This window comes from Mytilus galloprovincialis, chromosome 2 (assembly GCF_965363235.1).
Source record: "Mytilus galloprovincialis chromosome 2, xbMytGall1.hap1.1, whole genome shotgun sequence".
NCBI classification, from domain to species: domain Eukaryota; kingdom Metazoa; phylum Mollusca; class Bivalvia; order Mytilida; family Mytilidae; genus Mytilus; species Mytilus galloprovincialis.
Window position 1 is genome coordinate 83,757,370 of NC_134839.1, and position 18,405 is coordinate 83,775,774.

The window sequence follows — 18,405 nt, forward strand, 5'->3', positions numbered from 1 at the left end:
TAACTAATTTACCATTTACCATTCACAAAAGCACAATATGCATTTAAATTTCAGTGGAACATTACTCGTTTACATAGTAATGAAAGAGCTAAAGAAAAATGGAGGAAAAATAAACTGGGGAATGTTTTACTTTCACAGATTTTGGAGGTATGAATAACACATATTCCATACATATTTAATAGCTTTGTCCAAAATGTCTAAGTAGGTGTTGTTAGGCGATAACTGTATCATGTCAACCTTTTTTCAACTGTGACCATACTAGTTGTTCTATTTATTTGTTTGTTTTCTAATTCAAAAAGACGTTCGTCTATTTTTCTGAAATATACTGAGCTATATCATATGAATAATCATATAGCTTAAAAGCAAAATTCGCGTAGCTAACATCATCAGCACATCAATTTTTAACTGTTTACCAAGACAATGTTTTTATCGTAAATATTTGTTTTAGGTTTAAACGTTCCTAATGAAGTTAAATACAGAAAAGCACTTCGCACAAAACAAATTTGTAACTTGTTATACTTTTGTTAATTTTTAGATTTCCTTAACGTACTTTCTTGTCTTAGGTTGACACCACCTTACATGTTGGTACTAATGGTACATGTTTCACTCTTTCCATATATCGGAAGTGGTCCAGTATGGAAAAAAGATGGCGCAGAGTATAATTACTGTAAAAATTCCTGGTATTACAATCTCTTGTATATCAATAACTTCTTTGAAAAGCCAGAAGACACGGTACGATAACTTAACTGAGTAGCATTTTTAAGGACCTTTTTAACATTTGGTATTAGAAGTTTGGACATTTATACGATAAATCCTCTATAAATGAACATGTGCAAATTTATCCGATATAAGTATTTACATTTTAGAATTTTGTCTAATACATTTTAATTAAAAAATGCAGAATCTGCCCAAATGACCTCACTTTATAGATCTTTTCATGAGCCTTGGTTTTACATATACTCATATTTTCTACATGATGTATTTCATAAAGATAATGATGGATGTGGAATATTGTTTTTGAGTGAAACCTTGGTACATATGTATCTTGTACTAAATTATTTGTACTAAATTGATTATATTAATGTGTCAATTTATCAATGCAATTAACATAGTTTTGGAGAGCTAAATTAATATAAAATTTTTGTCTACTGTTATCATGAATGACAGAAACATATTTTATTTTTGTTCAAACATAATTTATAACCCAAATGGTTTGATTTGAACATTATAAAAGACTGCGTTCAATTCTTGGTTTGGTGGTTAATGTTGTATAGTATTTACACGAAACCCGTAATTATGTAATTATGCAAACTTTAGATAATATTCATTGAAGTTTGTTCTTTTTGCAATTAAGTTCTTTCTTTTATTTTTACCAGTGTACAGCATGTGATTTTGTCTTTTTTCTTTTATCCATACGTGTTAAAAGCGTTAGTTGTGATATTAATTTCAATACATCGCTTTCTCAAAAATATGTATTTCAGTGTTTTGGATGGGCTTGGTATCTAGCTAATGACATGCAGTTTTTTGTACTCAGTCCTTTGATTATACTGCCATTATTTTTGTAAGTTGATTGAGATTTTATGGTGACCCTTTCAGAAGAAGTTCGATCAAATGATAATAAATATCATGCTCGTTTGACAATTTTTTTTAACTAGAATAATTATTGCTTAAACGTCAATAGAGTGTAAAAATTGAGTACTGTAAACAATAAAAAAAAAAACCCAAGAACTGGCAAACAACAAAGCAAGCAATTTGAATAATACGGAGAGATGGTATGATTGCCAATAAGACATCAATGATGTAAGCAATTATTATAGGACTTCGGCAATTAGGAAACCCCATATAGTCAGCTATAAAGGACGCTGGGTTGGCAAAATGTAAACAATTCAAACGAAAAACAGATATTATGTTTATGGCAGAAAACAACGAACGACAACCCCCCACATGATCCACGAACCACAAGAATTACAGAATCTTGACTTTGAACGAATAATTGAACGATGGTATGAATATATTATTGCAAATAGCAAAAATTGCAAAAGTCAATTCACTTAGTTTTAACTATTCCGTAAAATTACAAAAACTGTTTTGCTTGATTAGTTTGTATTAAGGTAATGTAAATATATTTGTTTTAGTTATCCGATGATTGGTTACGCCATACTATTAACATTTCTATGTGGAACATGGATAGCAACCGGAATAATGGCTACGAAGTGGGATGTTCCAATGTCATCGTTTGACGGGTGAATAACATTTTTTCATCTATCTTAAATAAGATCACGGGGTATGATAGTCAATTAGACAACTCTTCACAAAAGACCAACTAATGTCAAAGTTAGCAACTGTAGGTCACTACACGGCCTTCAACAATAAGCAATACACATATCACCTTGCAAGCTAGTTCACCCAACATTATATCCTGAAGTCATGTGTTGAAATAATAAATTATTATGAACCAGCTTATAGTGTTATACGGGATTTCGTTGATTTTGTTTAATATTCAACTTTTCTAATAAATAAGTAACTGTAACCTGTTCATATTTTTTATAAATTTTAGATTAGATTTGATAATAATGGTTGTTCCTGCCTACATTTGATTTTATACTTTTTCATGTATAAAAAACAAGACTTTTTACAGATTAAGAGAAAACCATTTATTATAAGATAACTTTGTTCCATTTGAGTTTATTTTAGTCTGTTTTTAACAAAACATTTAAATTTTGAAAAACTAAGGCTTTTTTACCTCAGGAATAGATTACCTTAGTTGTATTTGGCAAAGCGTTTTAGGAACTTTTGGTCCTCAATGCTCGTCAACTTTGTACTTTTTTGGACTTTTAAACTTTTTTGATTCGAGCGTCACTGATGTGTCTTTTGTAGACAAAACACACGTCTGGCGTAATATAAAATTTTAATCCTGGTATCTATGATGAGTTTATTTATCCCTACTGTTCTCATCTTGTTGTATTTATATGCATGCTTTATTGTTTATGTTTAGAGGTAATATGACCCACTACTATGAAATATACTTGCGGCCATACTTCAGAATGGGACCATATCTTGTTGGCATGTTTACCGGATATTTACTTTATAAAACAGATTTGAAGTTCAAAATGAACAGAGTAAGTATGACATTAAATTGACAGGGATAAAAAGAAAAAGCAACCAAACATTATAATTTAAAAATCAACTCGACAAGTCCCCTATGGCACGCATGAGAGCTTTACTTCCTTTTATTTCCGATTCGGACGGTTGATTGGGAATGGTGGAAGCTTTGTTTTTTGCTACATAGGATTACTTGGTTATAAGGGAAATTAATGGGGCGTAACATAAAATATAGAACAACGAGAGTTATTTGTGGATTTTCTTGTTGACGATTGATTTATAATTGTAATTACAAAACAAGAGATTTCCACCCAAATAAGGAGCGATCAATTCATGTTTTCTAAAAAAAACAAGAGCTTTCCACCCAAATAAGGATCAATAAATTCATGTTTTTTAAAAATGTTTTCCTAGACATCCCCTGGTCTAATCTTAGATTTGTATTTATCTTGATAGTTTCTCAATTTATTTGGTTGGTTGATAGCGGGTGTATCAGCATGTGCAGTTTTATATGGTGTATATGAAGACGTAAACGGCGGTCGTGAATCAAGAGAGATATCTTCGTTCTATATAACTGTACATAGAACCGTCTGGGGTGCTGCTGTGGCCTGGGTAATTTTTGCTTGTGCTCATGGATATGGAGGTAATCACAATCTTATAACATATCTTTTGTCAAATATTATAGTTTTACAAATAAAGCATTTGTCACCTATGTCATCTTTTTCTATATTATATATTATTTGAAATTGTTGCTTTTGGTGTTTTCTACCGTTAATAAACCCGGTTGTTTTTATTTTTAAAGCGCATTCTATACGTTCAAATTGTAACAAGATACATTGATATTGAATGTATTTTTGTATGATCAGATAAATATTGCAAACAATCTTGTGTTAAAGTAATTAAGCACATCTCATAAATTCTCACTAATCAAGATTACGCGCAACAACTAAGGAGAACGAAACCACAAGAACTCCCAACTGTTTCTGATTACATGAGTTCCTCACCAGTTGTATTTGTTTGTTTTACTAATTTTGTTTTCTGTGAGATATTTTATGTACATTTGTTTACCTTTTAGCTTTATCCTTTCGCCATAATTTTATCAGTTTTTCTTTTTCTGTTACAAAAGAGGGACGAAAAATACCATATATCTATTCATGCTTATAGATTTATAGATCGAAAATAAATTGAAAATGCCATGGCTAAAAAGAATAAGACAAATAGACAAATCATAGTACACAAGACATAACATAGAAAACTAAAGACTAAGCAACACAAACCCAACCAAAAAAAAATGGTAATCTCAGGTGCTGCGGAATTTTAAGCAGATCCTGCTCCACATGTGGCATCTGTCGTGTTGCGCATGCTATATATTAACGTAGATACAAGTATCTTGTCTTAGGGAGGGATAAATCCTACTTTGTAAAGGATCACTCTGATTCGAACAGAACATTCTCTGAAACTGATATTATCAAGATGCTTGATTTCTTGATTGACAACATATTTGTTACGTTCGGAGGACGTGTTTTTCAACAGACTGTCGGCATTTCAATGGGAACAACCTGTGTCCCTCTACTTGCCGACTTGTTTCTTTATTATTATGAGGCTGACTTCATGCAGGAACTTCTTAGGAAGAAAGATAAGAAGTTAGCACTATCCTTTAACTCTACTTTTCGCTATATAGATGATGTTCTTTCACTAAATAATTCAAAATTTGGTGACTATGTGGAACGCATCTATCCAATCGAGCTAGAGATGACGGATACTACAGATACAGTTAAGTCGGCATCATATCTTGACTTACATCTAGAAATTGACAATGAGGGTCGGTTGAAAACAAAACTTTACGACAAAAGAGATGATTTCAGCTTTCCAATTGTGAACTTTCCATTTCTAAGTAGCAACATTCCAGCAGCACCTGCATACGGGGTATATATCTCCCAATTGATACGATATTCCCGTGCTTGCATTTCCTAGAAAGAGGGTTGCTGCTCACAAGGAAGCTATTAAACCAAGAGTTCCAAATGGTGAAGTTGGAATCATCCCTTCGTAAATCACGAGTTGGTTGACCGTTATGGAATAACCGTATCACAAATGATATCGGATATATTCCTTACGTCGTAACTACAATCCCCTTCCCTTTCCTGAATGTGACCTACTGAATTAGACTATTTACCGGAATTGTTATCAAATAAGCAACACGACGGGTGGAGCAGGATCTGCTTACTCTTCCGGAGCAACTGAGATCACCCCTAGTGTTTTGGTGGGGTTTGTGTTTATTCTTTAGTTTTCTATGTTGTGTCGTGTGTGCTGTTGTTTGTTTGTCTTTTTCATTTTTAGCCATGGCGTTGTCAGTTTGTTTTAGATTTATGAGTGTGACTGTCCCTTTGGTATATTTCGTCCCTCTTCTATTACAAACCAGGTAAATTATCTAAATTGGTAGGTCACATTCGTGAAAAGGGAACATAAAATTGAGAAAGGAAATGGTGAATATGTCAAAGCGACAACCACCCGACCATAGAGCAAACAACAGCCGAAGGCAACCAATGGGTCTTCAATGTAGCGAGAATTCCCGCACCCGTAGGTGTCCTTCAGCTGGCCCCTAAAATATGCATAATAGTACAGTGATAATGGACGTCATACTAAACTCCGAATTATACACAAGAAACTAAAATTTAAAATCATACAAGACTAACAAAGGCCAGAGGCTCCTGACTTGGGACAGGCGCAAAATTGCGGCGGGGTTAAACATGTTTATGAGATCTCAACCCTCCCCCTATACCTCTAGCCAATGTAGAAAAGTAAAAGAATAACAATATGCACATTAAAATTCAGTTCAAGAGAAGTCCGAGTCTGATGTCAAAAGATGTAACAAAAGAAAATAAATAAAATGACAATAATACATAAATAACAACAGACTACTAGCAGTTAACTGACATGCCAGCTCCAGACCTCAATTAAACTGATTGAAAGATTATGTCTTCATCATATGAATATCAGGTACAATCCCTCCCGTTAGGGGTTTAGTATCATACTATCATAAAATATATGAGAAGAACATAACCCGTGTCATGCCAACAACTGTTTTTTTTAAGAAATAAATGTGTTTAGTTCCGATGCAAAGACCCTATCAGTGAATCAATGTTAAAGCCAAAATATGCAATCTTTAATGACCTGACAACAGTATCGTAACTATATCCCCTTTTAATAAGTCTATTTAAAGGTTTTGTTAGTTTCTGACATGATTGTAACTACGGCATTAAGAACATATTCGATTTCATCTGTAAAACGGATATTCCATAACGGTCATCCAACTCGTGATGGCGAAGGGATGATTATTATAATATTTCACTAAACATATTTTATAGGATATGTGAATACAGTTCTATCTTGGAAAGGCTTTATTCCACTGAGTAGATTAACATATTGTGCTTATCTGGTACATCCCATTGTGATATATCACTATCTATATACACGACGAAGAATGATCCATCTATCTGATATAGAAATTGTGAGTAGAAAGGAGTAAACATAAACACAAAGTATATTTTACATGTTAATTATGTTATATTTGTTTATACAAGAAATATTGTTTTTCTATCAATACAATGATTCCATTAAACGAAATTGGGTATCTGATCATACTTTACCAATATGGTATCTAAATATATATTGTCAAATTGCTTACATACATCCTCCTTTAGTTGCTGAAAGCTATCATTTACAAAATTATCATGATGTTAATAACGATTTAAGATCACACTTTGACCTGGCATTTTTATATTCCTCCGTACTTATTTTAAATAACCGAGTTGTTTTTTTAACAAAATATCTAGATTATCTTAATTTAAGCGGAGTGACGATTATCAAGGACAATCAAGTAACTCTGGTTTTGTTAATACCAGATGTAACATTAAGCATGTTCAAGAATAAGGGCCTCAAACATGAAAGATTTAACAGAAATTGAAACATGAATATTGATTTCTTTAAAAGATAAAAAGGTATCGAAATGAATTTTACTTGATTTCTAAATTTTCTCTTTTTAGATATATGAATTTCTTGGACATCTATGTTTGTCATATGCTGGTGCGTTTCTTGCATCTTTAGCCTTTGAAGCACCGATGATTGGACTCGAAAAAGTCATATTTAAAAGTAAAGAGCATAAAAAATAAGTGTTTTTATTCTCAAAACTTGAAACATTTGTATATTGAGTGACAAATGAGTGTTTGCGCAAGTGAAAGCAAAATGAAGCAAAATTGGAATAAACAATAATGCTTATCAACGTGTTCGTTTATCTGGACACTGTTCAGTCTGTTGTGAATTTTTTTTCAATATTATGTCAAAATAAAAGTACCTTGATATACCACTGCGTTATTTAAGTTATTATTCTTTTTTTTTCCGACACACCACATACCAAAATGTATAAACCCATACCAAGTACAATTGCTTTCAGTTCAGAGAAGCTTAATAAGATTACTGTTTACCTTAGTAGTTAGTTTCTTGGAAAAGACATTTATTGCTGAAAAATCGATTTTTTTTAAGGGAGGGTATTTAGTCTATGAAAACAAGTTTTGAGTTTTGGTTATGGACAAAGGTCATGAAGTAGACATGCCTGTCTAATGAAATTTAAGGTATTTGAAATAATGTTTGGAATAAGTAATAAATGTACCTCAACTCTTTTTTTATGGCTTAAATCATATGCATAAGTATTATAAGTTGTAATTGTACTGTTGTTCTTAATACACCGAATCTTTTCTTTTTATATTGATTCTCTTATTTACAGTTTACAAACTCACTAAATAAAGGCAACAGTAGTATACCGCTGTTCGAAATTCATATTAAATCGATTGGAAAAAAAACCAACAAATCCGGGTTACTGAGTGAAACGCATCAATTATATTAGGAGAACTCGACACAGCATTAAAATGTAACACGCACAGAAACGAACTATAATAATATAACAATGCCCAGTTTTCTGGCTTGGTACAGGAAATTTTTAGAAACAAATTGTGGGTTGAACCTGGTTTTGTGGCAATGTTAAATATAACATTACAATGACAACATTACATGACAGGACTACAATACAAATGAATGGGGGAACATAAAGGACAGAGAAACACACGAATACTAGCTAATAAAAGGTACCAGGTTTAAAGTTTAATACGACAGACGCGCGTTTCGTCCACACAAGACTAAACAGTGACGTTCAAATGAAAAAAGTTCGAAAGCCAAAACAAGTACAAAGTTGAAGAGCACAGGGGACCAAAAGTTTCAAAAGGTTTTGCCCAATACGGCTAGGGTCGTCTGCCTGGGATAAGAACATCCTTATTATTTAGAATAATTCATACTTTTGCAAACAGTATTTTTTTTTTATAAAATGACAATATAATAGATATATATGATAAAACCAAAGTGGTGATTAACTATAGAATAAAAACGGATACATTAGTACATAAAACAACCTAAACTAGCACATAAAAATTCACAGACGAGTTAGCCAAAGCCATCAAAATAGTTTTATGTTTTTCATTTATTGTAATTTTCCTAGTTTATGACGTTGTTGGGTGAAATTTACAGGGAAGTAAACATATAAGAAGCCACTTTTTTCACAATAGAAACCAAATACCAATCCTAGGTGAACAGAAATACGTCAAAATGGAAGGAGACATCCTGTTAAATAGCCACACAATAAAAAAATTAAAAAAAATACAAACAAAAGAACACAAACAAAAGTATGCAAAGCAAAATACAGGTTTAACAAAAGGAATTGTACCATTTTACCAAAATAAATAAAATAAAATACTTCACATTGCCCAATGACTTTGGACGTGAGGTCGAGCAAGGTCAGATGAACCCAGAATGATCAGATGCTTACCTTGCAATCATACCATACTCCACATATGATTGTCTTAAGGTTATACTATATGCGAAACATACATTTTCATACACTTTAATTTTGATATATAATCCATAAACATGTGGTTGAGATCAAGATGAATCTAGTCTAAATGACAGACACGTAGATGTTGCAAGAAACCCATAAACAAAATAAATTTATCCTATTTCTCATAATTATTGAACCATTTACGTGAAAGATTACCAATGCATTTCTTGAGCAGTCGCTGAACCATGAAAATGATGTCAAGGACAATTGACAAATGAGCGACTGAAACATAAGGAACCTAATATATATAAAGTATGAAGCAACCAGGTCTCTTACCTTCTTAAATACAAAAATTTATACAAATAGTTTACCACAGTCGGGTAGTAATCCCTGTGTCTCGTATTCTTTAATGTTCGTCGCAGGCGAGGCAAAACAAAATGCCATCAATTTTCGAGTGATCGGTCGGTCTAAATGTCAATTAAATGCATTCAAACTAAAATAAAAAAAAATTATGTTCAATTTTTTTCTAGCCCTTATCCCACTAATACAAGAAATGAAAAGAAAAAAGAAAAGACACAGAAGATACCACGGGATTATCACAAAAGCGCAAATCGGTCAATAACAGTCCACACCGTTGTCAAGTGATAAAGTTAAACGAAGTTAACATTTTACACCGCCAGATGCGCATTTCGACAATTATTCTGTTTAAAAGTTTGGTTTTTTTTTCATTTAAATTTTAATTTTTAAAGAATTTTTTAACTGGATATTAATTTATTCTTCATCATATCCAATTATACAAGTGTACTTAAATGAATTTAAAAAAAAAAAAAAAAAATAACGATGCGCCAGTAGCTCGACTTCGAAATTATCGAAATATTTCACTACTATCAATCGCATCCAGATTTCAGATAACGGTCAACAATTGTGAAACAATTCTGAAAGAATAAAAAGAAATGTTTGAATGCATATCAAGTACGTCTAGAAAAAAGTTTTTTGGAATATTATTATGTTTGGTGAGAACGCGTCATCGATGAGGAAAGATTTATAAAAAAACTCTTAACCGTTGAGTCATATTTTTGTCCCAGAAGATGACCCATCTTCTTTATCTCTTTTATCACGCTATCAATATGTATGACCGGTGGTTTAAGTGAAAAACAACATCTTATGAGTATAAAGACTATATTTTATGCCCACTGGTTTTATAAGTATTCTGAAGATTAGTTTTCGTTTTTTGCTTAATGATCTTGATGTTTTTGTTACAGAAGATAATAATAATAATGATAAAATTTTTTCAGGTAAAGGCAATATATAGAAATACATAAGGCAACCTTTAAATATAGCAATGATTGTTATATAGGAACAACTATTATTATATGACTATAAATTTTCTGTTTTCTCATTGGCTAAAAGCATAGGAAATCCTCTTTGATAAAACATTATATTCACCGCGTCAAAAATCACGAGAGGTTAATATAAGATTTGGAACAGCGTCCGTGTACCTAAATATAGAAACGGGGAATTCTTGTTAGCTATTTAAGGGATGTATAAATAAAATGGTTTTTAATTGGACGACCGAATAAATATCAACCAATCAGCGCTCTCGACATAAAATCGTTTCTATCTAACAGACGACAGTTACATGTTTCCGGCAACAAAGTATGGCTGGAGCAGCAGAAGTAGCTACTGAAAAACGCTTTCCATCGTTAAATAATGAGGAAATTAAGAAGATTTTGATAGAAAAGGATTCTAAAAATACTCGCCGATCAACAGATTCTAGCGTGAGGACATTTAAATAGGCAAAATACCATCTAACCAAGGATATATTTCACAATCTAAAAATATGAAAATGACACTGAGAACTAAAGAGTCATATAATAAAGCAATTGTTGACTTTTGATATCAGTTGATACAATGATTTATCAACCCCAGATGTGATATTCACCTCGGCCGTTGGCCTTGGTGAATATCACATCTCTGGGGTTGATAAATCATTGTATCAACCTCATCAAAAGTCAATAATTGTATAATGTCTTTAACCCAATGGTGACCCATATAAGCAAATAGCTTATTTCAAATGAAGTCATTTTAGTGTTGATAATAAAATAATTTATCAATCAATTTTACAGCAATGAAAAGTATCCATGAATCCGAGCTTAACATATTCGTATAGAAATAAACTAATAAAATCTGAATCTGACATTGACCTGAGTTTACTCATTATCTTTTTTTAAATCATATTTACATATTAATTTTTGAGGATGATAGTTCTCTCAACCAATAATCGAAAGCCGCTATGACAAAGAAAATTTGCCGAAAGTTATGTTAGTTTAACAATGTTACATGCAGTTCAAATATTGGATTCGGAAACAAGTTTGGAAATATAAATCCGTTATGAAAGTTTTGTTAAACAACAACAATTTATCAATCAACTAATAAACTTTTCATTTCATTGTCTCTTCTGTATTTTTTTTCATGTTTTTTTTAAACATAAAATTTGAAAATTAAACTAGATGAGTTTAATTAGTAGGTTAAAAATTAAGATTATATGTGCAATATATAAAATTAAACTTCTCTTTATTAACCTTTATGTCACATGTTTATGTCATCATTCATGAGAGATACATGTACACCGTCCTTTGTAACTGTGATAAACGTCAGAATGAAAATATTTACATATCAAGTTATCAGTAAATATTATGCGAAGTAAAGTTACAAAATACCTCAATTTTAATGAAGTTTGTGAACACTAAGGTGATCAATCTCAAACTCAGATCTGGGGTATATTCCTACAATGAATCTGTCCGTTTTCACGTGTCTTGTTCTTTTCACTTTCGAAGTTTATTCTTTAAATCAAAACCAGGGATATATAGATAATTTTTTACATGTGAACAAACTTTTTCAAGAACAGAAGTATAACATAAAAAAATCGCCATTGAAATATGCACAAATGGCCGAATCCATAGGCAAAGCTACAGATCTTAGAACCATGTTCAGTCTGCGAAAAGAGTTAACAGCACAAATAAGTGTTGCGGCAGACAATGTGACAGAAATTCCAGGTCTTGTAAGCACCAGTTCAAACCAAGAACCAACCAAGCCACCTGAACCAGATATATCAGAACTTTGTAAAATTCATGCAAATGGAATAATTGAAGGAATAAATCAGCAACAATTTTGGGCACTGAGAAGTAAGTCTGTATTTAATAAAGGACTCAAAATCGTTCAAACTAGTTTTAGAAGTAGATTAAACTAGGAATGATCGACGTTTTTAAACAAGACAAAAAAGTTTATATAGATTTCGACTGATGATAACTTCGATCTCTGAATAGGCATTTGAATCACAGATATTAAAAGATTGAAATCTCTGTTTGATACAATATTTCAAACAAGATTCAAATGCCTATTTAGAGATCGAAGTTATCATCCGTCGAAATCTATATAAATTTTAAAGATATTAAGACATAAATGAGAAAATAGGCAGATCATGAACATACAAAAGAAAAAATGTAAAATAAACATAGAAAAATCATAAATCTTAAATTAAAAAGACAAATTTAAGAGAATAACCAATACAGTTTCCAAGCTAAATGATCGTCCAACAAGAAAAATGACACGAAGGTTAAACATTGAGTGACATTAGGTCTCTGTATGAATTATCTAAATATAGGAACTTTTAATCACTAACATTAAAGAATACCCTTTCACAAATAACTTTTAATATGAATATAGTTTCAAGTGAGCTTTCTGTTCATACAAAGAAAAAAATGTACATAAACAAAATGGGGGGATTTAACTTACATGGTTATGTAATGAACTTGTCAATCGTTACAACATCAGATGCTCTCAAGTCACCAGATACATGCTAATTTTGTTATAAACCTTCACTCAGGTGCCTATGGTCTGTCTAAAATCTTCTTGGTTTTGATATTTTAAGTTTGAATCGTATGATAATACACATGTCGACGCAACTTGTATTACTCGGTTCAGACTCCTTTTCATGTCTGTCTTGTAGTTGGACAAGTGTGACACATAAACAAAGAATTGGTACCTATACGATGTATTCATGTTCTGTATTTTAAGAGCCAAATTTCGTTCATTATGTTTTTTTGATATTGAAAGGCGAAGACTTTTTATATTCAACTAGTTATGATAGAAAGACTACAATAATCATCAATACAATTAACGAGAGTTTTTGTTTTGTTTTCAGTGTTGGACTCTGCAGGTAAACCCCCTGCTAATTTGCTGGGCGGGGGATTCAAATGGCTCGGTGACTATGAAGAATGTCTAGACATTGAAGGTCAAACAGTCGCTAATAATTTAACATATTCTTTTGGAACACAATATTGCATGGTTACCGTAGTTAACATACAAGCTTTACCACCAATACTACCTCTGGTGAGACATAACACTTGATCTTATATATTGGTGTAGTAACGTAACATTCAATCTCAATAAGATTGCTCTTCCGGTAAGTCCGGGCATTTCATTGACATAAAGTTTGAAAAAAAAACGTACCCTAGTTACGGGACGAACGGATTTTTACCCGCCATTATTGTCTGTCTTCATGACTTTTTAAATTGAGAACATAAAACAAAGCTACATAGTCATAGCAACAAGTTATTTTCTTAAACGAAATAATTATGAAGCTAAGCATTGTACAACATGTCACTTGTTCAAAATGTATTGAAACAGGTAAATTAAAAACAAAAGCCAAGGGAAGAAATAAAAAGAGAGCAGGACATAATACATTTTTATGGATCTGAATTATATAGACAGTTATTTTGTTCGTCTTTTTTACTCGCCGCTATGGCGCTCTACATTTTTCGACTTATTGGTGTTGACGCTCGTATCTTCACTATTTTGCAAATCAAAAAACGAAATTGAAAACAAAAATGCTGAGGAGTGATAATTTTAGAAACCTTAAAAACTACGTCTTAGATCCTCACAATAGCAAGTACTTTACTTTTAATGCAAAACGAAATGATTGCAAAAATATAAATTGTTTAGCAAATTTTAATCGCAATTGAATATGTTTTAGTACACACCGTTAAATATTGGAATGTGTATGCCAAACAGTTGCACAGTCAATGACACACAACGTTTAATTGATATAGGTATGTATGATTTAATTCCAATATTTGCATAAAATTTCTCAAAATAAATGCATCTTGTATATTATTTAATGTTGTAATGTTTAATCAACAGAAAAAATATTGATAATATGAGAGTATTATCAGTACAAGAAACATATAATGCGAACATCTTGAGATGAAGAACACCAATACAAGATTTGTTTCTTTACTTTTTGGGTGTTTTCCCTGTGCATGATAGATTATAGTATTATATAGTTATCACTTACATTATGATTTCTTGGAAATTGTTAGAAACCGATTCAATTCATATATTGTACAACATTGTGTCTTAATCATATTGAATCACTTGTAATCATTTGTATGTAATTAATGTTGATTGTTCTGCTCCTTGGGGGAGCTTTGATTAGCAATAAAGTATATTTGAATTTGAATTTGAATTTGTACAGTAAATTTCAAATATTTCAATATACACATACGTTTTGAACTAGTAAAAATATATGTATATATACTTATTTGGATTTTAAAACTATCTATTCATGAAATATTGTTTATATTGACATTGATATTTCATTCAATTGTACTTGTAGCTGTGAAAAATGTGACAAACAACCTATTTATAGCCTACCAAGCAGAATGCCAAGAACCAGATAGACCGTATGATACTAGGGCTGTAATCGTACTGTAAGTAGTCGTGAAGTAAAATTGATATTAAACTATATATGTTTAAGATGAGAAATATTACATCTTATGTATGCTTAATTGAAGAATTCCTGCTCCAGAAGACCACCTTAATTTTATTAATAATTAATATCTACTACTATCAGTCATATCCCGTAATCCTACTTTTGTTCAAATATACAAATTTGGTGTGTTTTGTTGAACGATAATAAAAACAACAATGATAAAGGGTATTTTCAAACAAATGTGTTTATTTCAACAAAAAGTACTTCTACTTATTTTAGCGTGGTTATATCCTTCTTCATCAGCATAATGACAGCTGGTACTGTATACGATATTACATTAATACAGTGGCCTAAGTGGCAACAGACCGCAAAGCAAAAAGAACCTGATGAAGTAGTTGCAGTTGAGGCAAATGAGAAAATCCCATTAATCACAGATAGTGTTCAGATAGTACAATATCAACCAGGTATGACTTATATTTGCGTCAATTATCAACCAGGTATGGCTAACATTTGTGTCCATTATCAACCAGTTATGACTAACATTTGTATCCATTATCAATCAGTTATGACTAAAATGTATGCCAATTATCAAGCAGGTATGGCTTACATTTGTGTCATATTTCAAGTGGGTATTGCAAATTTTTGTGTCAATTATCAACCATGTTTGGCTAACGTTTGTGTTAATCATCAACCAGGTTTGGCTTACATTTCTGTCAATTATCAACCAGGTATGGCTTACATTTGTGTCCATTATCAACCAGTAATGGCTGACATTTGTGTCCATTATCAGCCAGGTATGGGTAGCATTTGTGTTCATTCTCGATCATGTATGGCTAACATGTGTGTCCAATATCAACCAGGAAAGGGTATTATTTGTGTCCATTATCAACCAGGTATGGGTAACATTTGTGTCTATTATCCACCAGGTGTTGGTAATATTTGTGTTCATTATCAATCAGGTATGGCTAACATATGTGTCCATTCTTAACCAGGCATGGGTAACATTTGAATCCATTATTAACCAGGTGTGGCTAACATTTGTGTCCATTATCAACCAGTTATGGCTAACATTTCTGTCAATGCTTAACCAGGCATAGCTTGCATTTTTGTCCATTATCAACAAGGTATGGCTGACATGTGTGTCTATTGTCAACCAGGTATGGGTAGCTTTTGTGTTCATTCTCGATCATGTATGACTAACATGTGTGTCCATTACCAACCAGGATTGCGTAATATTTATGTCCATTATCAACCAGGTAGGGCTAACATATGTGTCCATTCTCAACCAGATATGGGTAACATTTGAATCCATTATTAACCAGGTGTGGCTAACATTTGTGTCAATTATCAAGCAGGTATAGCAAACACTTGCCTCAATTATAAACGCGGTATGGCTAACATATGTGTCTACTAGTATCTCAACCAGGTATTGGTAACATTCAAGTCAATCATTAACCAGGTTTGGCTACCATTGTACCAATTGTCAAGCAGGTATTGCTAACATTTGTGTCAATTATCAATCAGGTATGTCTAACATGATCAGGTATGGCTAACGTACTAGTCAGTTATTAACAATATATGGCTTACATTTGTGTCAATTACCTAAGGTATGGCTAATATTAGTGCCATATATCAATCAGGTATGACTAACATTTGTGTTCAAAATGTTGATTTCAACTTTTATTTTCTTGCTTATCACATATAACTGATTTGAAAGAAGGCATGATCATATGAAACAGATTTATTTATCATGTTGTATAAAATGTAAATTCATTCTACTAGATCTAAGTTGCAGTTGGTAGATAGCATTTTGTCATAATACATATTTTGAGTCTTTCTTTATAACTGTATATGTCCAAATGTAACTTTGTCTAAAAATAAAAATGTTACTACTGTTTACAATTTCAGGAATATTTGGAAAAATCCTGCTTGCATTTTCTGTATATACTAATGGTTCAAAACTTCTTAGTACGCATCAACCTGAAGGTTCATTGACAGCTATCAATGGAATCAGATTTATATCAATGACTTGGGTTATACTTGGACACTCATATATATTTGTACTTTCTGATGTTGGTAAGATTTTTTTCTTTTTTCTAAATATTGACAGGAAGTAAGAAACATAGCAATTACTTCAATCGTAAAATACGTCGTCAAATGTATTTCCACAACTAAGATACAGTTTATATACTTCAGGAAGAAAAAATATATACAAAATTTGTATGACGGCAAATTAAAACAGTTGCAACAATTATTCAAACCGGAGTTCAATTGATTCATATGTATATCACTAGCATGAAGATGTCAGCAAAATCGCAGTACAACTGGGCAAGTGTTGAAACAAAGGGCGTCGACACAGAAATAAGGTGCACACAGAAAGAATTTGGACACGATTCATGCATTCAATTCTATTTCTTCAAAAAGATGAAAATGAGAAACGTCATGCAAAAGACCCTATTCATCTCGGTTTTAACATAAAAAATTTAAGTACCCTTAAAAAAAGGTTGACAAAGTGTCAAAATTTTCAGTAGTTTTCATCCTTTTAACTAAATAACTGTATGAATAAAAAATATGAAACAACACGTTTAATAATTTATTGCGTCCGAAGCGCTTTTCTGGATTTACCTTCATCAGGAACGCTCAAAGCCAAACATTTGAAATCCGAAGATGTATAAGTACCGTAAATCGTTGAAGAGCTATATGTTAAAAATACCTAAAATAAATAGCCAAATTCATCTAAAGCCAACTTTGCCTGAGGGAGTTGAAACCTTAGTTTCATAATAATTTCAAAATTTATAAACGGACAATTTTAGTAAAGTTTGTTTAATCATGTCAGTACCGAAGCACTGACTACTGAGCTGATGATACCCTCGGGGACTGATAGTCCACAGGCAGAGGTATCATATGCTACGTAAAATATGTGGACATTACCGAAAAGGATCAAAACGAGTAAAACAATGGAAAAAAATCCTTCTAAATCGAATGAAAAAAGAAGTGGCAGTTCGTCGACAAAGCATGCATAAAAGCAAATAAAACACAGATCAATAACGGTTTCCGCATTTGCAGCAGTTCTTTTGCGCCAATTACTGTTTTTCAGCGGTATCATTTGCGCCAAATTTTGTTTTCCAAATGTATCAATTGCGCCAATATTCGGAACTCATTTGCCCCAATTTACCTGTACACATATCTATCATAAATATTAATGATTAATATATTTATTCTTATTTTTTGCTTAAAAAGTATCATATGTTCGGATATATTTCACCATGAAGATGAGCATCTGTAGACAGTCAATGTACAGAGAGAGAATAAAACTTGCTGAATATTTGATAAAGATATGCAAATAAAGAAGAAAATAGAAGCTTTTGCTGACTATGTTTTAGTCAATATGTTGATGACACAGTGCTTTGTTCCCACCATGCTTATGGGCTTTATTATTATTTGGCATTATTACGAACTTTTATGCATTTCATCCTTCAATGTTTGTGTGTTTGGACAATAAACAAGCTACTACATACATTAAATTGGGAAGTACCCATGTAGCAGCAGTAAGAAGAAAACATGTTTCAGAAAAGGAAACATTTGCCGTGTAAACTGTCGGTTCCACGTCCGAATTAAAGAGGAGGGAAGTCATTTTTCTTCTAATTGGCGC

At 32.0% G+C, this 18,405-nt stretch overlaps 1 protein-coding gene across 1 annotated transcript in view; it reads left to right on the forward strand.

The window, feature by feature from the left end:
• LOC143062563 (uncharacterized) overlaps positions 1-18,405 on the forward strand; it is a 56,185-nt gene that overhangs the window by 24,644 nt on the left and 13,136 nt on the right. Inside the window, exons 24-37 of the mRNA XM_076234227.1 lie at positions 55-147; positions 564-732; positions 1,482-1,561; positions 2,136-2,243; positions 2,996-3,119; positions 3,556-3,742; positions 6,465-6,607; positions 7,143-7,265; positions 11,739-12,165; positions 13,185-13,372; positions 14,016-14,091; positions 14,658-14,751; positions 15,033-15,217; positions 16,662-16,829. Coding sequence (XP_076090342.1) covers positions 55-147; positions 564-732; positions 1,482-1,561; positions 2,136-2,243; positions 2,996-3,119; positions 3,556-3,742; positions 6,465-6,607; positions 7,143-7,265; positions 11,739-12,165; positions 13,185-13,372; positions 14,016-14,091; positions 14,658-14,751; positions 15,033-15,217; positions 16,662-16,829 — 2,165 coding nt within the window. The remainder of the gene's footprint in view (positions 1-54; positions 148-563; positions 733-1,481; positions 1,562-2,135; positions 2,244-2,995; positions 3,120-3,555; positions 3,743-6,464; positions 6,608-7,142; positions 7,266-11,738; positions 12,166-13,184; positions 13,373-14,015; positions 14,092-14,657; positions 14,752-15,032; positions 15,218-16,661; positions 16,830-18,405) is intronic.